This window comes from Colletes gigas, unplaced genomic scaffold (assembly GCF_013123115.1).
Source record: "Colletes gigas isolate AHSC1104 unplaced genomic scaffold, ASM1312311v1 Colletes_gigas_Sc00031, whole genome shotgun sequence".
Classification (NCBI taxonomy): Eukaryota; Metazoa; Arthropoda; class Insecta; order Hymenoptera; family Colletidae; genus Colletes; species Colletes gigas.
In genome coordinates this window covers 1,233,497-1,257,766 of record NW_025106660.1, presented here as the reverse complement: position 1 = coordinate 1,257,766, position 24,270 = coordinate 1,233,497, and the positions used below count along the sequence as shown (strand labels likewise).

The window sequence follows — 24,270 nt, the reverse complement described above, 5'->3', positions numbered from 1 at the left end:
AGAGGGCGAGAAAAGGGTAAGGAACGTCGAGGAAAGAGCAGGTCGTGGACCGATGCTTTCGAAGCCAGCACGGATGTACGCACATAAATCTGTATCGGATCTCGGCCGTATTTTCCCCCGTCCGAGCGATCCTAGTCCCACAAAGAGAGAGTCTAATTTACCTAAAACGCGTTATCTGGTGGCTCGGTCTCCGGGAAACCGAACGCACGCGGCACAACAGAGACAGCCACGGCCCGTTGTTGCCTTAATGAGGTCCAATTACTATCGGATGGGTCACTTAGTATGCGGTACCGATATTCCACGGTGCACCACATTAGTGGGACGAGAGACGAGAGCAAGGGTCAACACCCTTTGGCCAACTAAACGCGGCCTAACGAGACTCCGATCCTCCTGTCGTTCGAGGCTCTACGCGTTCCCGCGGCGAGCACGTGCGCCGCGGAATCCACCGATTGAATATTATTTGCGTCCTTATCGATCGCTGTGCCAGGAGAACGTCGAAGGACATCGCGATGAAAGCGCGATTCCCTCTAGATGGGCCCCCGTTGCCTCTCGAACGCTCAGACCTTTCGGTCCTCGTGAATTTCGACTAGATTTTAAAGCAATTACCACAAGTATTATTTTTAAAAATCTGCTGAAAACCAACTCCAACGGTTTATCCATAATATATTGTTCATGCAAATGGTTAACTTTCCTTTCTTTCGATAGAGAACTATACCAAAGCCCAATTTGTGCTTTCGAAAGACGAAGGAACGCTTGTTCATCGACGAACAGAGAAGAGAACCGAAACTTCTCAGGCCCGGTTCGCGCGTCACAGTTTCTACGACGATCGCGTCGCCGACGAAACCGTCCTCGAAGGAGGACGATCCGAGATAATCGATTCGTCGCGCTCGATTCTCTCGTCCACTTACGGATTCGCGTCGGGCGAGCGTTTTTTCCCCGGACATCCCGCTCTCCGGTCCATCAGGATCGGACTTTCTCACCTTCTTCATCGATGGCTCGACGCGTACGTGCTCGTCGTCCTTTCTCGCGATTCGTCGCGGCTTATTAACCTTCCCTTTTCTTTAAACTGGAGTGGACGCGTTGCGGCACCGCTTTAAAGCGACGCCGGAGACCGCGGATCGCGTTCACTTCGATTTTCTGCCGGTGATTTCGACGCGTGGAAAGCGACGCGCGTGCGCGCCGTGACTCCGTCTTACTTAATTCTTCCTTAACTACTTTCGCGTGGACCGTGCAGCGTGCGAAATTAGGAACAATTTTATTCGAGCAATATATAATCAATGAGACGTAGCAATTCATTCGGTTGTGAAATAATTCGTTCTCATTCGGAACTCATCGAAAAGTATATTGCAAAGGAGTGGAATATTATACTTTGGTAAATTTATTTAAAAAATCTTAACCGCGTCGTAATTCTCCCACCCAAACTCCATCCCTTATCTAATCTTACACTATTTTATGCGTGGAAAATTACTCAAACGACAAATCAAAATTTCAGATTTCTAGTTTCCACCGGAGGCTAGGCTTTGAACGTCGGTTTAAAAAATTTTCCAAAGTTAAATGATGTTTAAGGAGGTGAAATGGCGTACGAGGAGGCTGATTAAACGGATTCCTTACCTTGCAACCCTCGCACGTGAACGCTCCGAAATGAAAACCGGCCGCCGGCTCGCCGCAGACCTTGCACTGTTGGTTCATCTGCAATTATAGAAATTATGTTATTCGAAGGATAATGGCGCGTCAGTCAGCTCCGACTCATCCTTGGAAAGATAAAGACACGAGACCCGGCGCGGAGTAGGAGGGAGTGACGAACCGGTTCTCCGCGTTCGCTTCGATTTTTATTCCTCCCACAATACCTTACGGGACGTTCGAATGCTATTTGGATTACCGGGAAGAGGAGCTTGAAAAATTATTCCCCGGTTTCTTTACGACCATTATCGCCCCTGACACGGTTCACCGGCGTGCACTAATGCTTTAGGCATCCGAGCGTCCAGTTTCCACCTATCGATTTCGTTTCGTCTTTCTCCGTTGTCCACCCGTTGGCGTCATCGTTAACTTTGGACGCGACTCGGATTGGCCACGCTTTGCGACAGATTTGTCGCAGCTTGGAAACCAGACGGGGCCCCTTGTCCCTCTCGGGTCCGTTGGTAGCGCGATATAATTTGTTGAAGGATTGACAGAGGACCATTATTCCCCGGGCGAGTGTAAGTATCTTTTTCTGTTCGACCGGGACGAAGTTTGTTTCGTGCGAGCGGGAAATCATAAATCAGCGCTATCTAGGTAACAGACACACTCACACGCGCGCACCATCTGCCCGCCGGGTCGATCGTCAGGGAAATGGACGCATTTTTCAAGTAAACTGGAATAAAATTAGACCATCGATGAAGCGATAAGAGAACCGGAACGTCAAGGGCACCCGGCCCTTTCTAATGTTGTCTACTTTTACCTAAACGAACGCGGCTGGTTCACATAATTCACCGAAATAAGATCTTTGACCATCTCCGGCTCCTTGGCACGAACGCCTAGATACTAATCTTTGATACACTTTCTCGTTAACGGAGAGAAAGCAGTTTACCGTACCAAAATTATTTCTTTCTCGATTCTCAAATATCTCGGAACGGCTCGATAAATAGTCGAAGAGTAGCGATTCGAAGGTAGCAATCTCGTGAGAGACGCGCTTCTTGCAGCTGCCGCGAGCGCCCTAACGAGAATTCAAAGTGACTGCAATTAAAGTCCGCGATACGACGCGAACCCTTCTAATCGCCCCTTCGCAATTGTTCTTCTAAAGGAAAGGCGCTCCGGTCCTCTAGGCACGGACCAACAGAGACAGAGAAACGCGGGGAAGGGAAAAAAGGAGAAGTCGCCACGCAGGTTCGTTAAGGTTTCCAAGTTTTTTCCCGTGCGCAGTTGTTTGACGCCCGCTCTTTCTTTCATTCCACCGGCTGATGAGGCGAGACAATCCTCTTTTCCCTCTTTCTCGGGAGCCAACAGGTATCTTTCCTCCTCTGGTCACCTACACGTGGCGCAACATTGACCTACTCGGCCCTTTCCAGCATGCTTCGGTCCGTTGGCTCTCAATATTAGAGGATCCTCCGGCGACTTCGATGCGTGTGCAGGAGAGTTCGATGCATGTGCAGGTGATTTCGATGCGTGTACAGGCGACATCCGACATCCAACATTTCTTTCTCTTTTAACTTCTTCTATACTTTTCTGGTACATCCACATTCCTAAGAATGTTTGCTTAATTTAGTTTTCATAGATCAATGAATAGTTGAAACTTTGAAAAATCAGTTTTGCTCTTGAGGAGTTCGTTGGGGCAGTTTGTGTGGGATTGCAAGGAGGTCCGTGCACGTGGCCAATTACGTGTTTTAAGCTTTATAATTGAAAGACGGTTGGCGCTATCGCGGGAAGGAAGGCTCAAGAAGCATGGCGAACCGCGTGAGAATATACTCGAAGCTTTTGAATCGCGCGAGCAAGCGTGCAAAGAGATCACCGGCCGAGAGAAAGAGGGAGGAAAGGTTAAGCGGCGCAAAAACGGGGCGCGGAGCTAATATCGGGACGTTGTTTCCATCGATGCGCTCCGCGTGGAATATTCGAGCGAGAGAGCCTGTGCACGCAGGTCGACGTTGATTAAGAGTGGTCTCGCGATTAACAGTAAATCACAGAGCGCATCGATTCAACCTTCGTAACCGTAACCGCGGCCCGCAGCCGTAGCCGCCGGTGACTATAACCAGCAAACGGTACCATTTAAGTAGCCGAGCCTATTGATTTTACAAAGGATCACGAAGACGCGGGCTTCGAGGCTGATATCGGAATCTATCCCACGAAGGTTAATTCGGGCCAAGGCTGCATCGACGCCAGAGATCGATTTCTCCTGCCCTAATCTTGCTACTCGGCTTCAGGGGATATGCTAAGTCAATGGAAACTTAACGCATTGTTCTCGGGTGGACGCGTGAAAGTACGCGTTTCGTATATCGCCGGTAGCGAACGGGAGAATAACAAATAATACGTTTTTTGCATACCGTTGAATCGATTATTTGTACGAGGAACAGCGCATCGCAACGATCACGACTCATGCTACCCTGGTAGGTTCGATACACAGGGCGAGGGAAACGTATGGAAATCCTGGAACGTCTCGAAAGGGAAGCAGTTTCGCTCGGGAATATCGAATGGAAAAGTTTGGTGGGTATTAAAAAAGCTACCGGATGGATCGAGAAGATTTTAGACGTGAGGACAAATTTGGAAACCTCTATTTTACGTTCAAAGTGGTAATTTTCTGTAAAGGTTTCGGGTCTGTTTCGGGCCTAATGAACCATACGGTTTTCCGTGATGAAACACGATTGTTTCTAGGACGCATCCACGCTCCCTAATGAGGCAAATTGGGATTTAGGGCCGGTCTTAGGCCCGAAACAACTTTCTCGGTCGATTTCAGGACAAGTTCATACTCCTCAAATAGGCTAATTGGGATCGAGGGCCTCGAAGATGTTTCTAGTCCCACGCAGGTTCCTCGTGGCAATTATTTCAACTACGCGATAGTCTTAAATAGAATTCAAAGTTAGGTGGAAGGAGGCCGCATAGATCACTCCTCTTTCCAAGACCCGGCCCATAAATTTGCTCATTGTGGTCACAGCCTGCAGATAGCAGAGGTCATTTTAGCCGGCAAAAAGAACTATATAAACGAGAGCTAAATCGCCCTCCTACTCCGTGAAATCTGTCCCAGCGGCCCGCTCTTATTTCGATCCGAATCGTTCTACGGTTCGCTTCTCCGTATTTCGTGATTTCGGAGAAGCCTGATTTCTGGTTTCCGTAATCGGATTTCAACGGAACACTCGATTAATAGCGGCGCTGAATATTCATGCGCCACGACTGCGTAGATAGAGAGGTTTGAATTACGGTGATACTCGCGGCGTTTCAATACGACCATAGGAATTCGGACGTTTCGACCCTGGCCTCCCAAACGCTTTGCCAACCACGTACAGGCCGCGTCAAAATTGGCGTTCCGGTCATACAACGCTCGTCAGAGCTGCAAAAACTTATTTTCTTAGTGGAGGAGGTGTTCCAAACGAGTTCAACTCGATACGTGTCCTTATCAAGCGTTAACGATGCTCGAGAATGCGTGCAGGACTTGCAGAAGAAGCGTGTTTAATTAATTTATCACATAGAGGGAGTCTCAAAGTAAAGAGCTGTGTTTCAGAGAAGGAATCTACTTACAAACATACTTTAATTTTCGAGTATGGATTGCGATATGCTTTTCTGTTTTAGCTATGCTTCTAGTACAATCATACAAGCAATACTTTAGAATAAACCATGGATCAGTGAATAGGGGATTAAACAAATTAAAGAATTGGATTTGTGAACGACTATTTCTCTGGTATATCTTTGTAATAAAAATTTCTGAATAAGACCGAAATTTCAAGAAACAAAATAGTCACTTTGATTTGTTTGTCGAGATGGACCACCAATTTGAGGACGTCCTGTAGGCTGTAGTATCGGGGAACCTTACGGGCGATCGAATTAGCATTCGCCGTGCCATTTTCGATGATCGGAATCCAAACGTTCACGGAATCTCTTCCCATACCGAATTCCTGTTCCCAAGACGGCCTCGTAGCTCCGGCGAGTTCCACTTCGACCGAGACGCTTATCAGGAGCACGAAGCATCAGATAACGCGCTCGCCACCGGACCAGAAGCGTACCTCTCCATTGATATGCAAAAATATCCTTGAACTCTGCCAAGTCCGCGAAACGGTCCAGGTTCGCTCCATAATCTGTTCATCGACGTCTTGTTGGCCGCGGCGTTGCATAAAAGCGGTACGAAAGGAGGGGCGCGGCTCGCGTGCACGCACGCGCGCCTCTTGTACCCCAGTTTCCACGGGACCGAGTCAATATTTGCTCGACACCCGTTAATGAAGTCGATCGACCTGCTCCAAATATCAGCTTACCGAAAGACACGACGACACGTTCGCTCCCGGACTGCACGGAAACGACGATCGCGAGAGGAGGGGTCACGAACGGACCCCTTCCATCATCGTTCCGTTCGGCCTGCATACAGCGCGTGTTCCCTGCCGTTCAGGGGCACGACGAAGTTTACGCGCCATTAAACTCGAGTCCCATCTGACGTTTATCCCTTTATGAGCGTTTTTTCGACGATCCCTCAGCCAGCTCCTGCCATTGTCCTTTCACCCCGGCGCAACCCTTTTCTTAGTCGACTTCTTGCACGTCCGAACCCTCGCTGGCTGCCGAACGGCGAAGGAGGATGGGACTCGAAAGGCTGAGAAAACCGATGGAACGACGATTTCGGAGACTAGAATACTCGGAGCTTCAAAATATCGGGAAATTGGGAACTTTAAATCGATTTACAAATACCATAGGGGGTATACTCAAATTTACTAGTGGTCCCCGTAATGCTATAACATGTCCCAACAGTGGAGAGTTTCGACCGTTAGGGTAAATCTTGTAAGGTAAACCGAAGCTTGCAAGAATGAAGGAGATCGGGGATGATGGGACGCGTAACTTAAGAACTCGTCAGCGTCGGTGTTGGAGGCTCGCGGTTGGCTCGCGCCGGGGCGTAATTAGAATCGAAACGAGGTGCCCTCACGGTCCGTTCATTTTCTCTAATTGGCGATAAACGGACGTAATCGTCCGTGTATTTTAGCCGCGGCAACGCCGTTCGCGGCGCGATCGCACGTAACCGCGGCGACGATAAGATCGCGACCGGTGGCCGGTAGAGGTAACTTTCGTCCGTGGAAATTCCCTGGACTCCGTGTACGGAACCCCGGGTGATATATCGACTCCCTCTTTCCATCGGATTCATTAACTCATTAACTTAGAGAGAAAAATTGCCGGTCGTATATCACGCGTCACCGGCCAGGTAATCAAGCGGTCACTCTTAATGCGGCCATAAATTCGCGAATTAATATACCGCCAATTAATTAAATCGCGCAACGCTTTCTCTAAGTAACTGCTCGCTCGCCACGGCCACGGGGAACTGTAACAATCGCTGCCCGGACCCTGTCAACCGGGTAATTGCAGTTAACGCGCTCGTGAATCGGCGCGCGGAACTCGTTTTGCCCGCCTCGCTCGCGGCGGAAACTCCATCGACGAAAGATTATTCCGAGCGTTTAATTGGACGATTATCTCTCACTCGGTTTTCGTTCCGTGCGTTTTTGTCGCGAGCGCCGCGACCGTGCAATTAGAGGGGTTTCCCCGCGTCGCGGAAAAATGCCCAATAATTGGGACTTTTTTGCCGAGGAAAGCGATCGACGCGTCGAACCGAAACGCCCCGGCGGCAATTAATATACAGCGCCGGTCTCTGGAATCCGAATTGCCTAATTTAGGAGCACACCTTCGGGATTTGTTTTTGCACCAGGATGGTAATTTTACTCGAACGCTCGATTCGAAAAAGAATGCCCCCCTATGAGGGAAAAATTCTATACCGTATTTAGAATTTATTACAATATAATTGAATATACCCCGTGTACATTCTTGCTTATTATAATCAGCAGCGCACGGTTTATGTAAATGACCGCCATCTAGTGGTGTTTGCCAGAAGGTTTATGGCCATCTACATTTCACGCGTATTTATTTACGAATTATCTTTTATTATTGGCGTTAGTTTTTTCTCGTGTGTCGGAAAGCATTCCGTGGCATTTTTATACCACTAGAAATCCCGCCTAATTTTATTACCGCTCAAGGCAAATTCGAATTCCTTCGACGAAAGAACATTACGAACGCTTGACATTGCTCGAGGACTCGAATTTAAAAGAATTTCGTAAGACACGGTTCCATCAATGACGTTAATCTATTCATTCCGATTCTGATATAAAATAGTATGGGTCAAAATTGACTAACACGTTGATCGTTCTTTTCGCGCAACATGGTCCATCCCAATTTCAAATTAGACTCTCGGTTTATAAAAAACAAGCATTACCCAATCTACCTTGTTTTACCTATAAGAACGTCCATGAAAATAAAAATTTTTTACGGCTAACGAGACGGGGGAAAAAGGTCGACAGATTTCGAATCCCAGGATCGAACGACCTCTCTAGCCACGGTTACCTTGCAGATTCTTTTGTGATCCATTTCCCGCCATGGGGTCCGAGCGGAGAGCAGTCCGTTCGAGATGGCACGAGACGTCCGCTCATTGGGAGTCGCCGCGGGTCGTCGGCTGTCCTGTGCGACCTAACCACGAGGACAGATTCAGGGAAAGCTCGAAAGGGAAACTGGAGTGCGTCCAGAATGCGGCCGGGTACAGGTCGCGCAATTTGTATCGGCCCTGGATGCGTTTTTAACGATCAGTTTGATGGATGATGGCCGCGCCTCGCTGGCACGTCGATCGAGTCCTTGAAAAATGATGCTCCAGATCGTTGTATAAGCGGCCAGACACTCGTCTTCGGGACCCAGCACTAACACCACCGTCCGCGCACACGTATACACGAGCATATGGCAGGGGAGACGGCAGCATCTTTTCGGTTAATATGTTTTCGCGATCCACAAAGCGCCCGGTTGGGAGTCAAAGACAATTAATAACCTTCCGCAGGATCATTTATCGCGACAGTTTAGCCCCACGATGGCGAACCGGCGCGAGATGCCTGGCAGCACCGCGTGCCCGCACGTCAAGAAGTCTCCGACGACGTTGCATTGTTCGTCTCCTCGGCCCGTGACCGATCCAATTTTTAACACCGAGTCCTTCCTTCTTCCTCCACGGGACAGATTTCCCTCAGCCACTCGAAGTTAATCGAGGGCGACCGACGGCAACCCTTGCCACTTGTGGGAATCCTTCGCGGGATTCGTTATGCTCGCGAATAAAGGGGATGGAGTCGTGCGAGTTCTACGTTTGCTCTATTATCGCTGCCTAGAACGAATTCTACATCCATCTACCAACCCTATAGTACCTTTTTGATGTTGCTGTTCCGGGACTGGGGAGGTTCGATATTAGAATAAGTAAAGTTATCGTTCGAAACGTGCAAAATATTCTCTATTAAATTCGACGCGATTATGAAAGTCTCTGCTATACACGAAAAGTTTCAACATCGACCAGAGGAATGGTAGCCGAGGAATCGAATTCTAGGGCGAACACGCGACGGTCTCGTGGATAAACCACAAATTGAACGTGTTTCTATGTCGCAGCTGCTTCCTGAATCGAGCTAAGTATACTTCACCAGCTTGGAACGAGGAGCGCGCGGACTTGTTTCTTGGGAAGTTGTTTCCGCGACTGAGAATCGTTTCGTACGAGAAGACGGTTACGAATAACTGAGAGATTCGCAGGATGCGGGTAAGACGAGGGGAAGGAGGGACGGGGTAAGAAACACGTGGGCTGACCCATCAATATTATGCTAGGAGCGCATACGCGCGCGTGACAACGTAACGACTCTTCGCGGAATAAAACTATCAGCCACCGTGGCAAGCGATCTTTGACCCAACCGTGTAGTTGAGTCTTCTAAAACAGCGCTGAAGAGAGACGCGATTGAGTACGCGGACGAAAGATCGGTCTCCAATAGTGGAAATTGACTTCTGAACTTCGTTAGGGATCTTTGTCTCGAACAGCCGACGCGATTCTTCTCCGTTCCGGTAATCCGTCAATGACGGCCGACGATCGTTTCACGGAATCAATTTAACGGACTCGGCTGAACGTGCTGCTAGAAATTTCCATTCGTAGGAGTGAAAACACTTTCCAATGCACGATACGGTCGTTACTCTTGAAACAGGGGTCTAGGAATGCGAGTTGCGAAAAAATATCAAACGCCTTAACCCATTCGCGACATTTGCATATATCCAAGCTTACAATAGTAACTAACAGCAATAATAAACATCGTTCGACTTCCTAAACTTTGACTGCCCCGAAGCCCTTAATAAATTACTGGAGATTGCTAGGGACGAACGATAACGATTATTTAATTTCGGCGAATGGTTTTTATTGCTCTCATTATTGAAATCCAATTTAAAAGCTGGGAATTAATTACGAAACGATCCAATATATTGCCCATTTCATCTTGAGCGCGTTTTATGGCCGCGACATTTTCCGCCGACGGAGTTGGACTCCGTCGCGAGTCGTCGTCCGCTGGAAAGTCGCGTCAGCCCCGTTCGCAGACCTCGTTGCCGCGATTTAATCTGCCTTTATTCGGCGATTAAGCGCATGGTTGATTTACGATATCGTAAACGCGCGGCTCAAGTAACGGCGCTGGCAATATCGCTCGCCGAAATGGCCACGGAAGCTCGACCATTTGCGCGGGTTATACTGGTCGACCGCCGCTTCGAGTACTTCGTTACAGAAAAAAGTCTGGAGAAAACTCTATGAACGTAAATCCTTGTTGCGTGATCGTGTAGCGTCGGTTAAAAATGCTCTCGAACTTCGATCTACAAACGTTCAGTTACATTTTCTAAATTGCGATGATCATACGATGTTACGTCCGTATTATTATAAAATCAAATAGATCTGATACTAGCTAATAACAGCGTATCGAATCTTTCAAATTGTTTCACTAATTGCAACTATTAATAATTTTATAATTTCTAGGAAACTATGTACTTAAAATTGATTGATATTGGCAACGCCGAGATCATTAATTTAGACGCTAGAATGCAATGAAAACGCGATCGAACGAAGGTAGCTTTCTCGTCAGAAGCGATAAGTTCAGGCGCGAAATTAATACGCTGATCCTAGCAATTGAGTTCTCGAAAAGTTGTAAACAATTATACTCGAATTCCATCTATGCCAGGATCTGTGAATTTATTTACAGAAAGAGTTGCTGGGAAAGAATCAAAGTTTCTCTGCTTTTGCGCCGGAGGAAGTAAAACTTCGAATAATGGCGTGTACTGTGACTCTATAATTAAAGCTATTAGGGGATCACCTTTTGCAAGCAATGCTGCACTTTTTGAGCAAGCGGTGATTCAACAATAAACGTGGATGTCCGTGGTTTTTTGTATCCACTAAACCAGCGTGATATTGCAGAGGAACGTAATTGCTATTAGAGCGATGACAGAAGACCATAGATTATTGTGTTTGGAATTTCCTGCTGTTTCAATTATCATTTGATAAATGAAAGTTTTGAAATATTAAATGTTTTCTGGGACTTGTAGCGCTTTTATTAAAAATTAATAAAAATAGAGCACAGATAGCGCCTCGTTAGGCAACTACAGAAGCAACAATACGTTCGTTATTCGTTAATAAATAAATAAAACCTGTTTCTGGGAGCCGTACCGTTGCACGCGAAAACTCGAACAGATTCCCGAGCCCTCCGGTCGGCGATCGTCCATCCGCGTCGCGGACGCGATAATGGCGCGTCTTCCGTCGTTTCTCTCGGGAAATGGAAACGCAGGGAAGCGTCGCGAAGTGTTGTTCCCTGTACGTCGCGAATTATCGCGGCTCGAACAAAGTGCAGTCGACTCAGATTAGAAAAGTAACGGACCGTGTACCGTTAAACGCGCGTCTCGGACGCTGCATCTAGATAAAGGCTCGTTGGAAAACGCGTCGTGTCCCCGCGAGCAAAGTTGGCCAATTTTACTTACGAATGCAGAATAAAATGGTGGTCCTCCAATGGGAGGGTTAAAGTCACGATGCCAAAGTTGAGAATGTTTTCTAACTCTATTTTGATGTGTAATATAACTCGTCTATCGAAATGCGTTTCTAAAATGCCCGACTTCCGTTTGAATTTCAGTTGGTAGAATTTGCACGACTCTGAGATTCGCGTAGATGGAGAGGTCGCGGCTACGTGACCCGGTCCGAAAGGGTTCGGATACGAAGGACCGCTTCAACGGACGCTTCCGTTTCTCGCCAGGTAGCAGAAAAAGAAAGAGGAAAAAGAAACGGAGATAATACGCGTATTTGCCGGGAGTTTTACGATTTCGGGGGGCCCCCGAGGGGGTAGGTAGGGTGAAACGACGACGGCAAAAAGGCGTTAAGTCAGATCACGACCCCGCGCCTAACCTCGAGGGTTAATATGCAAATGAGGATCGGCGATTCTTAGGCGGCTTACGCGGGGAACGCAATCGCGACGAAGGGATCTGAACCGTTGATTATTCGGCCGATACGGACGCGAGGCTCGAAAGGAGCGTCCGAACTTACGATTAAGGTTAATTGAACGTCGAAGACTCTCCGCAACCTTTCGAGCCCCGTACGCTATAGATGGGAATTTAAAGCTGTTATTTGTGTCCGCGCTTTCTCCGACAAAGTAGATCTTTTTCAACTATGCACGACCAGGCTCTGTTGCTTTTTGCGAACTTTCTCCTAAACCGAGTGTGCACACGCTTCGAGATTACGCTTCGAGAACTTGGGATATCGGAAGAACTTCGATAGACGGGAATAATAAAAACAGCACGTTTACCTGGCGAGCGTCTCCCGACGTACAAGTGGGTAATAACCGTATGAAAGGGCCAACAATGGTGGCTGACACACCGCAACCAGGTTGAACAAGAGAGAGGGCAGACGATGGGGAGAAGGGGGAGGGCAATAAATATATTTTGACATGGGAGAACCCGACCGGGCACCTATGCATAATAATTGTAACGCTCGGCCCCGTTTCGATCTCCTCTTCTATCTTACCGAGTGGTGCACGTGCGTGTGGACCGTTCGCTTCCGTGACTCTTGCTCGGCTTTATTCCACGACAAAAGTCTCGGCCTTTGTGCGTCTCGAATTACGGCGGTGTCTACCAGTAGGCAAATATTATAGCAACAGGCGGCCCGCGAGGGGTGACGATAATGTTTTCATTTGCGACTAACCCCGTCCGACCGCACGCGAGGGGTCCGCGTACTCGAAAGCGCGAAGAAAGGAGACGCTGAAAAGACCAACAGAGGGAACGCACACGAACTTTGCGGTTCACGTGCCTCGTTCCGCGGATAGGGACGAAAAAACACGGGACGCTTATTTTTAACCATCGATCGAATCGACCAGAGTTAAAGGAAATTCGATTTTAATGGAAGATAGACAGGTACGAGCATCGACGTTACGAAGATTTTCGATCGAAAGTTGAGAAAATTGGTAAAGCGGTGGTTTTAATAGAATTTCGTAGAGGCGTTTGATTTATTGTAATTGCCGTTCAGAGATTGGATCGACGGGTTAAGACATCGACGAGTCAGGGATAGGCGAGGATAATAGTAAATGTTCTCGTTGGGCGCGACAACGCTGTTCGCGGTTCTGGTACACTCGACCACGTAATTATATTCCAATCAAAATTCACCAGTCGAAAGGGTATTTTTAATGGTCAAGCGTGTTTGTGCCGCTATTAGGTTGCATTATCAATTTCACGCCGTGGTATAATCGCGAGCGACGCAGCCACTTTGGATGTAGACTTTAATTTACGAGGGATAAATGGAGCGGTGAATGGACTGTAAGATTGACGAAACGCCGGTGATTACCGGCTGAACGCGCGTGATTTATTTTCTAGTTTTTATAACTATCATTAGCCGGCCTTTTTCACCCCCTACTCTCTTCCGCGAAGACTTCGTATTGTATCTACGATTTCTCGTCGTGAATCTCGACGAAGCCCGTTGCATTTCATCGAGACCGATCGTGTCTCGCGTTCAGAAAATTGAATATCGAAGCGTTCGATTCGCGTGAGAAAAATATCGAGCAATTACGAAGGCAGGTCAGTGACACGGTTCGGCAGAGAATTTGGGGAGTCGGAGACATCGACGCCCGCATAAGAAACGCGGTCACCGTAGAGTTAAAACTGAGAATCATAGTGGCGCACGGTCGAACGAAGCAAAGATTTGAAAAATTCAGCTACACCACGGTTTCTCACATCGACGACACTCTCGTGATCTTCACAAAAATGTGCTGTGCCTGAACACCACTACGATTCTCGTATCTTCGGATAGGAACGATTGCACTAACCTTCGCAGTTACAGACGATATCCACACAAGCGGTCCAACCGATGGTCTCTGCTCACCACAAACAAAATTAATCTTCTTCCCCGCAACAACCGATCGTCCGAGTCCTCTGTCACACGTTGCACACCATAACCTTCGTTTCTATTCTTCGGGGAGAGCGAAAACTTTTTCGTAAATATCGTTCGATCCCCGACACACACTTCCGTAACAGTTCTGTCCTCTTGGATGGTCACGTGGCGGTGTATACACCGCGCGTCTCTTCCGGAAGCGAATACCGCGATCGTTCACCTCGTCGTCGATCTCGACCGGACCGATCTCACCCCCTCGAAGGACACGCGACTGACTTCGCGGAACCGTTCCCCTCGATGCAAATCCGTCGAATGCCCCCGAGTGCTCTGATCGCGGCGATCCACGCGATCCCGACCGTGGCGGCTCTTCCAAGTCTCTCCTCCACCTCCGTCGCTCGGTCCGTCTCTCTCTCCTTCTCTGGCCGTCCTCGATCCGACGATTTTTCCTCGATCTGACTCTGTCTGTCTCTCTCGAACGTCCACGAGTCACGGTGCGGCCACGTCGATGGACGGGAGAGGACTGGCGCTTCGCGATCGCTGCGACCTGTTCGACTGCATCGAAGGCGCCTAAGGAGAGCCACGGCGTACCAGACGGGAACCGATTTTCCCCCGTGTGCCAGGGGCCAGACAAATCTGCCCATCGGTGCACGCCTGCCCTCCTCTCCGCCAATGGGCCAGTCCCGGGCCCGATCTTTCCGCCAATCGGCACGCTCTCGGTCCCAGAACACCGGCTGTCCCGGCACCACCCATCCATCCCCCACCACTCGTCGATCGTTCGCTCCTCCACTCTTTTACCCGGTCTACCGTTCCTCTCGTGCCCTGTACTCGCGATGCCCCCGCGGTGAACCGATCGACCAGCCAGCTCTCCGACAAACGGCCACGATACACTTCTACGCGATCCTTCCAACAGCCAATTGTTTATCTTTCTAGCAACCTTTGTTTTCGACTCCGATTCTCAATGCTCTTCTTTCAATATCTGATAACGTATCCAGTAAAATTTCACACGACTGCCTTTATTAAAAATTCTCGAGTCCTTCGTATTTCAAAACTGTACAGTTTGTTCAGGCGTTAGAAGATCAACGTAACAATTTACCAATGGGAAATTCGAATTTTGAAGGAACCAATCGTCTCGAAAGAAGAAGCGAAATTCGTGCTCCGTTTGTCATAGTTGATTTCTAGAATAGCGCAGCATCGCGGGATCGTCAACGTAACGAATTCCCGTTCCAACAAGAGACCGTGCACGCGCACGCCTAGGCCGCGACGTATCCACACCGGCGGCTCACCCATATAATTTAGCCGCCGGCCTGCAAGACGTAAGCGCTCGTAATGATAGCTATTACCCGCTCAAGCTGGTTCAATTAACGTACAGATCCGATAAACACTGCGGGAACTCCGCGCCGTTGCAGACGGAGGCGCGGAATCGTTGATCTTGTCGCTTCCACCGGTGGCTGGGAACGATTCGACCTTGCGAAATCGCGGTGGCAATCGAACGTCGCGACGCGTCGGCTAATCGAGGAGAAACGAGAGCGTCGTTGTGTTTCTCCAGTACCTCCTAGATCTCGATCATCGCACGAAATAGTTTACGGGCTCGATAGTCCCCCGAGTAATGGGTCTCGAGCGACGATCTTCCGATCCCGTTGGAAACGTTCTCGCGGCGCAGGAATGCGACGAGTTACAGAAACTGGTCGACCCAATAAAATCTCGAAAGGCGTTCAAAGGGGAGAGTAGGAGGGCAGGAAGGACGGGGTTGGACGGCGCCATAAATTAAAGAAGATGTCCACCCGTAGAAATTAAACCATAGAAACTGGTTTCGAACGTAAAGCGCTTCTCCTGCTCTCGATCCCTGTTCCTCTCTGTCCCCTCTGGCCCTCTGCTCGGTGTCTATGGCTGTTTCGATCCCTCTGCCCGCGCCTTGACCCTTACAATCCTCCCGGAGGCCCGGTGCTTTTTGTGCTCGCGTCTCTTCCCTCGTCCGTATCTCGCTTCCTCGTTTAACGACCGATTTCATTTTATCGAGATAATGCCCGGCTAGAAGCGGCCACAAATCTGGGAAAGTCCGCTACGTTCGACCAGGTCCTACGGTGTTTCTCTTCTCCTTTTTACGAGCCAGATAGCAGACGATGACGATGCGCGCCGGTTCCAGGCCCGAAGACGATACACGAAACACACCTCGGTATCGGGAATCGTAAGAATTGCGTCACTAGCCCCCACAGGTCGATCTTCCGATCCTCGCCTTTCCGTCATCCGATCGAAAGTCAAGCTCCGGGCGTTTGAACGTCGAACCCCGTAATGGACTATAAACGCGACCAGAGCCTCGCTCGTTTTAACTCCGACCGGGCGAAATTGATTTATACGTGGCGTAAAATGCGGAGAAGCTGGTATGGCAAAGGTTCCTGTAAATTTACACGTCGCGCCGGAGGATCGATCGGAGAAATCCGAAGCATCGGAGAAACGATTGAATAAAATTTTGTAATCATTTGCAATTTTTATTGCCGCGCGCGCGTGAACTTTACGACAATGTCGGTTTATTACGAGCTGCCTTTTCCCCGAAACAAGAAATAGACATCGACCGGTAATTTTATTCTTCTGCTCTTAAACAACCTTGCTATCCGCCTCGTTCAAAAAATTCTTCCTCCCAGGGAACTGTTACAGCATAAGCTGCTCGAACGACTGAATTTCCATGGAATAAAGGTCGCAGCGTCGACAACTGCGATCCCGGGGTACTCGAGAGCATCGCAAGGAATGGAGAAGAACGATAAATCTTGTTTCCTTCCGTGTCGATGGGCAGACACCTTCGTGCACTCGAAAAAGAATGAGTTCATATCTTCGGGGGCAGAATCGAGTTCATATTAGTCCCATCTGCCTCCTCGGGGAGGGCTTCTGCATGAACGGGCACGCAACACAGGGAAGAGACGACGGCAGACAAAACGAGTCCAACCAGCGGATCGACGGACGGACGCGTAAATACATCCGGATTACGTTCGGCCAATTGATCACGAATCCGACGTAGCTTGCCGCGCCTCCCGTGTTTGCTACACATCGACGGACATACCGTCGAGCTCTTTCACGTCCGAAAGTCGGATAAATTATTTATGACACTGGGGACCGCGCCAGGAAAAAATCTGCGCCCACCGTTGCTACGCACCACGCTGCAGAACCATTAACCGCGGATAAAATGGCCGAGTTTCCAACGAGACTCTCGACTGTACGCGTGGGGTGCTACTTCGATGGCGATAGAAAACACATTTTTGTGTTTCAATCATTCTTAGCTCCCCGTCATAAGTGCCATTTTTTATATTTCGAGTATATAGTAATTAATTAAATTACTAATTTTCGTCGAAATTACAAGACGCAGTAACAGGGGATGTAATATATCGTCGGGAGGATCGTGGAACCGATCATCCCGCATCGCGGGGCGATCGATCAGGCGGTTACACGATCGAGCGACGAGGATTACAGGCTGCTGAAATTCAGGCTATCCGCGTAGCTGAATTATGACGTTCGAGCGTTCGTTGCCGGGCAATAAAGGATCGCGTCGGTATTCCCGACATTTCAAGAACGCGGCGACGATTAATTGAATTCCGCGGTCCGATCCGCGGGGCAGCGCTGAAAACTGGCACTCAATCTCATTAATCGAAAGCGCAACGGAATGTCGCAAGATCCTCGCGCGCGCGGCGTTTATACCAGGGCCCGGCGCGTTGGCACGCCGACGTGCGAACCGTCCTCGCGACCCTAGCGTATGTGAAACGCCGCCGCCGCGACGTCCGTTCGTCGTCACCGGTAATCGATTGCCACGGCCGGATTATTAAGCGTCCCGGTCCCCACGAGCGAAGAAAACGCATCGCGCGCGAGGAGGTCAAAGGGACACGCGGGACGCGGGGGACCGCAGAGCGGGCACCTCGCCGCGAAAACTCGCAAAGAGGATCTCACGGCTCGTGCTGTGGCACCGGAGGCGATTCGGAACGCATCGCCTGTGCAGGCGTTCAAGTTTCCAGGGAAACGACGCCACGGGCGATATTCATCGCGGAGTTAGGGATCCACCGTGTTAGGGAAAGGTCTCGCGATGCTTGTAAATATCTAGTTAGCGAAATGGTAACGTTTTAGGGGCTTGGAATACTTTGTTCCTTATTTAGCGTTAAGGAATAACCATTAAAAATGCAACGCTACACGAGATATTTCATATTTTATGTTGCGGTATTGCATCAACCCAGCAGGAGCTCCGGCCCTTCCAGCGTGAACGTTTAAACATTTTATTACTCAATTCCTTTGCATTTTTCATTACATGCTTACGTTGTGTGGCGGTTTCGATCGCGGTGTTATGGATTGGAACGAAAGGCTAGGAATGCACTAGAGGAAGTCTACTTAAATGTGAACACGTTCTTTGTATTCTACAATGTTCGAGCAAAGTGTAAAACCACCTGTTCCAGAACCTTTTCAATCACAACGCTGTAGACCATTAAAAGAACACAGTTATTGCGTTAAGAGAGTTACGGTTACTCGAAATTAACATAGTAGTAACAAATGAAAGTATATCCCGAGGTTAGAAATTCCGAAGGGCGTGTAATAGGTTCCTAAGGCCTGAAACAAGAGCCATCGGGGTCCGAGCGAAAAAGGAGGAAGAGTAATGGTTCGGTTCCTCGGAAAGGATACTTCGAAACACGTTTATCGTATTGTGGCCAAACATCGTTTAGTCACCGAGCGTCCCTGCTCTCGAGCGACCATTCACGCAGGACGCCCAGCGTAGCGGCGGGATCTGTGCCGGTTCACGAGTCCGGTTGAAAACGGTCACCGTATTTGTCCGATCTCGGTCGACTAACGACGTTTTGACCGAGAATCCCCACCGGGGTGCTTAAAGAAATCCGCGCCAGTACGAATCCTATTAGGACTCGTTAAAGTGCCTTTTTCATCGGTCCACCCAGACGTCCTCTGTGCGAAATATCCCCGCAAATCGCCGCGTAACGGATACCTTGGCTTACCGGCTGCTACCGAAAAATGCCTCGGACTTACGGATTCACCGTTTCTCCGTTCCCTCTAAGCTCTCTGATCTTCTTCGGAGGCAAATCTCAGTTCTTGTAGCACAGTGGTTAGAGCCAAAATGGCACTTGCGTATTTTAAAGAATTCAGATCTCAAGTTGGGAACAATATAAAAACTCGATCAAGGGGACAGGGGAGTATATACTTGACTTGCTCCACCTATCCCCACACATCGTCGTTTCAACTAATAAAGTGGAGATCTAGCCAACTTCTCACGAATGCACAATAAGCGGATGTTCACATCGAGTCACAATATTATCGAAATAAATGTAGCAGCGGTCAAAAGATTCTACAGGTTAAGGGTCCATCGAGATTGGGATTTCACTATCGTTTTTTGGAGACCATTTTTGTTAATTTCAGTATTAGAAATACCGATGGATGATCGCGATGGTCGGTGTCGGGGATCCCGGCTCCTTTCCCAGCAGCACGATCCACGCTATCAAACGTCGACAGAGTTATCGGTCAGCGGTGCTCGGTTGCAACCCTCCGGGAATAATTCTTGGCCGCGCAGGGGCGGCCGTTAGCGGGCGTCGTACATCGGCGTATCGATTTCACCCGTGGCTCCGACGAATTATATCGAGTGATCCGCGGGAAACAGGATCTCGAACGTGCGCGCGTCCTTCGCCGGAGACGCCGCGCCGGGATCCTTCCGCGGGAAGAGTCCGGGCGTAGGCGAATCTTCGATCTCGAAAGCAACTGGAAGTCAACCGGCGTCCGTATACGACCGGCACGACCCCACGGGAACTGGGAGTGCACCGCCGGTATCTCGAATCTACTTTGTGTCCTTCCAACGGGTACGCCCGAGAGCGGTACAGGTACACCCCGCGATCCCTGGGATATACGTTTCAATGATCTACGGCCCGGCTGGATCGAATCCTCGCTGAAACCGTGCAGGATTCCGTGGACTTTTGCTGAATCCTTTCGCCGATATCCCGCAGACACCCGGCTTTTCGAGAAGTCGCCGCGCGAGCCCCGACGCAGAGAGAACGACGGCTCGTGGGATTTTGTTTGCGGTCTCTGTCGCGATGATGAACATCGATTACCGGGTGATTGATTCTGGGGTTTACGTTATGGAGGATGCTCGTTGAATTAATGGCAAATTTCCAGGGGTATGCGTAGGTTTCTGGTATTTAACGAGAGGAGCGGAATAGTTGTTGCGCGAGGTTACCTTAACCCTGTGGAAACGCAACTTTGTCTACCTAAACGCGCGGTATGCGCGAGAGTTACGGAGTAATGTTCACCGCTTAAAGCGAATAAGTAAATCGATTAGTTATTCACGCGCGGTTTAACCTCTGACGATGGAGAATTTTCCTGGATTTTCGAAGTTGCACGTCGTTGCAGAGGGAGGATAAAATTGGTACGATTCGGAGAAAGAAGTCCCACTCGAGAGCGGATGACTCGCACGATGACGAATCAGCAACGATCGACGACGATCAACGGCGATCGAGTGTCGGTGACAAAGTGGCCCGGGCCTAACTAGTCCTCGACATCTGTTCGATTCGTCACGGAGCTTTCCAACCGATAGATCGGTCCTTGCAGCCGTTCCAAAGTCGCCTCTGTGAATAATTGCTGAATACCGCTAATGAGACTCTAGTGGCGAGAGACGACGATCGTTTGCGCTCGTGAGAACGCTGTTTAGGCAACCGGTAGATTCGCCCGTTTCGATACGCGTAACGAGCAACGGAGAACTTTGTATTGCGCCCCTAATCAGCGGAAATTTATGATCCCCCATAAGGGTGAAAACGATCGTAGGAATCGAACGAAAGAATCGCGTTGATTGGCAACTTCCTTCTTCGGGCCATCGTTAAAACGTCAGTTTGCCTTTATTTCCTTCGATGCTAGCTTGAGAATAATTATTGGAATACAAAATTCATGATCGCGATAGAAATATTTTCGGTGCTTCTTGCCTATAGTTTTGCCTGAAAAAACTCCATGTCGGTATAGCACGTGAAAGTAGTAACGAAGAAGCCGAAGAATAGAAATTTTTGAGACGTGGGAGACTGATTCTTGCAAAGTTTCGAGCACCGCGATACTTTGGCGCGCACGGACGTGTTGCGGGGTAAGGTACTAGGAGTAGAGTAATGTTTTTTGTCGGATGATGTATCGTTCCATTTTCGCGTGACCGACGTGATCGGTGTCAGGACGTCTTGGCGTAGCGTCTGGTTTCGATCGTTCCCCGATGGGGCTCGTTAACGCTAGGAAAATATTCATGACACCGTCGGACGCGGCTACACGGAGGGTCGCTAGGACGCCGCTACAGGGTGCATTTTGTACCGAGAAGAAACAATGGGGGACCGAAATGACGTCGGAGAGAGGTTCATCGGCTGAAAGCGAAGGAGCACCGGGGCCCCTCGTACGCGAGGAGGCGCTCAATCGTGCGGAACGATATTCACCGTGTGGTTCCGTGTTATGTACTGGCGCGGTAGTTTATAGTTGTCATCCATTAAGCGTATTTAGACGGAGGGGTTTCTCGTCACCGGCAGGACGGGTCATTGCTTCCTGTCGTCGATCCTAGCATCGGGAAAGCTGCCTCCTCCGTGCGCTATCGACCGAAGCACGAACCTCGTTCCATCGATCGAAATAGTACGGGTTTATAAATCTCCTACTCTTGACTTTCTACTTTTGGAACATCCACCGTTTCTACGGACCCGATTTCTATTCATCTTCGAACCAGGTACGATCGAGGTTACCGAACATCTAGAGTAACTCGACGAGAGAAGAGAAACGGACTAGGGATACTTCACAAGATGTAAATGTTATAATCATTCATTTTCTGAAACATACGACTGTTTTATTTAATTACTCGTCTGGTCCATCTCTGTTACTCAAATTATCCCAAACGTTTTTTTACATTTCGATCACGGCTGCTGACCAAAGGACTTGTTCGAACGAGACCGTGAGGATAAGATCGGGTTCGACGCAGTGTCGAGCGCGCCGCAACCGCGACGCTCTGCGGATCCAAAGCGGTAATTATCGATTCGTTCGCGTTCGGTCATCCTTTACGGGAATTCATTAAGCCTCTTTGTTCGCGAGGGGTTCACGGACAGCGGATTCTGAGAGATGGTTCACTGGCAGCATAAACCTATAGCCGCGTGGGGAGGTCCGCGCGAAGGTCGAGCGATTTTCTGTAATTAAATATGCCAGGACCGCGAGTGGGCGGTAGGCGGTGGGCAGTCGATTTATCGCGGAAACCGCGAGGACGCGATATTAAATTTCAGATAGGGCCTGGTAGTCCCTTGCGCACCGGCGGATTACGTTTCAAGACCCGTGCCGCAACCATGACCCCGTATCGACGCTTTTCTTTCGATCCTCCGTCTCGTCCTCGTAAACTTTCGTCGAACGGCCCCTTCCATTAAATCGAACGAGTCTTCCACGGCAACGATTTCAATATTTAACCCTGGTACACCGTTCGAACGAACGCTGACTCGAATTTAATATTGTAGATAGTATTTAACAGGCCAACTGCCTGACCAAACCCCTGAAATTGTCCGAGAAATCGAAATTTTGTTTTTAGACAACTGGAAATTTGTTTAGCCTCTTAAAATACAAGTAAAATATCGCGGATTTTATCACTCTACTCCTAGACAAGACGTAAATACGTAAAATGTGCAATTTACGTAAGACATAAATACGTACGTCTTGCACAGACAATAGAATCTTCTTGAATTTTTTAATTTCACGGAAACGGTGATCGATGGAAACGATCGAGGGTGGGGAACGGTGCACGGTGGCCCGTGCTCGATAATTGCAGTGGCTTTTGGCCAGCCCGGGGCCCTTTTCATCCCGCGGGACAAAACCGCAACAGCCACAAATCTAACCGCATGGACGCTCAGCGTTGAACCGGCGACACGTCGTTCGATAAATCTGCTCACGGGAGCGCTAACGCGGCCGAATGAATGGCGTCACGGGCCGACGAGCTCGCTGAATGCGGGACGCTGGCTCGTTGACACGGTAGTCAAAATATTGGGGGAGTTCCCGGGATCCGTTGAATCTCCGGATCCAGCTCCTCTTCGTTTCCCTTCTTTTTCTCTCTCTCCTCCCGTTCTCCTCGATTTCGCAGCCATTATCAGACGAACGACAACAAGCCACAGCCGTGAGCGGCTTTTACGAGCCGGGGAATCGCGCGAAACGCGGCTGCTCGAACGAATTTTCTCGATGACAATGACCATCCGACCGGGGGAAGGCACAGCTGACGAGGAACGAAGTTCCAGAGGGTCTACGGAGGGGTAAGATCTCGATATCTGGAATCAGGATCGATTCTAGGAAATTTAACTTAAAACTGTACTGTCCAATTTCCTAGAATCGAAAGAAAATATGTAACTTTTTACCTTCGTTGACAAGATGATTACGAATCCTATAATCGCCTTATAACTTGTTTCGTACGAGAGTCGGAGCAGTTTTATGTATCAAGAAATAAATTTAGAACGGACTAGTCCCACTTTAAATTCAAGTAAACTCGAGCCAAAAAATAAACGACGTATCGCCACTTAACGACTGATTTTAAACTGGAATTTAAGCGACAATATAAGCACGCTTAAATTCAAATAAATCCCAGTCAATTCCAAAGGCAACAAAACTGTCTCATAAATCTTCCACGCCCGGCGATAAATCCGACACCTACTTATCAATTAAACCTCCGGCTAAAGCACCAACGAGTCATTAACCCGTGTAATCCGACGGCAGGAGAACAGAAAACGAAGAAATAAAAAAAAAAAATGAATCAACGTACAACGCGATGCTTCTTCGCGGTAATATAATCGTGTTTACGTACGAGCGCACCGAACGCACCAGACAATTAAGCCTCTCGCTCGCGATTTCACGTACTCCCAGATAAAAATTTTATTTCTGGCCGCGTAAACAAATTCAATTGCTCCAAATTGGATTTGGAAATCGCACGGTGTAAATTTAGCGCGCCGCGAGCGAATAGATCAACGATCGCTGGTTAATAAGCACCCATGCGATCGAGGCAAGGAATTTATTATTTATTATCGAGACTAAATTACCAAGTTGTAAGTCGAGGCGAATGAAACTCGATATAGTTGCAGTTGGACGCCTAAATTTAGCATTCCACGAGCGAGAAACGGTGAACGAAATATTCCAGCTCAGGTTTTACGAGGTACAAGCCGGCTCTCGTATGCCCGAAAACTGTTAAATACGATTTCCGTCCGCGAACGAGAACATCCGACGCCAGCCGCGCGTGTACGTCCTGGTGTTTAATAGTGACGGTCCCGTTGTTCCCTGCGTTTTATACGGACACGATGGAAATCGTAAAAAACCCCCGGGAGTGTCCTCGTGACAGGGCCGAAGTCGTTTTTAACGACTGCCGCGTCGAAACTCGGGAATCAGTCCTC

At 49.0% G+C, this 24,270-nt stretch overlaps 1 protein-coding gene across 1 annotated transcript in view; it reads right to left on the bottom strand.

Moving 5' to 3' along the window:
• The window catches only part of LOC122402004 (zygotic gap protein knirps-like), a 33,149-nt gene extending 18,726 nt beyond the window's left edge, over positions 1–14,423 (bottom strand). Inside the window, exons 1-2 of the mRNA XM_043404492.1 lie at positions 13,821–14,423; positions 1,612–1,689 (exon numbers count right to left, since the gene is read on the bottom strand). Coding sequence (XP_043260427.1) covers positions 1,612–1,689 — 78 coding nt within the window. The 5' untranslated portion in view covers positions 13,821–14,423. The remainder of the gene's footprint in view (positions 1–1,611; positions 1,690–13,820) is intronic.
• Between the last annotated feature and the right edge of the window lie 9,847 nt (positions 14,424–24,270).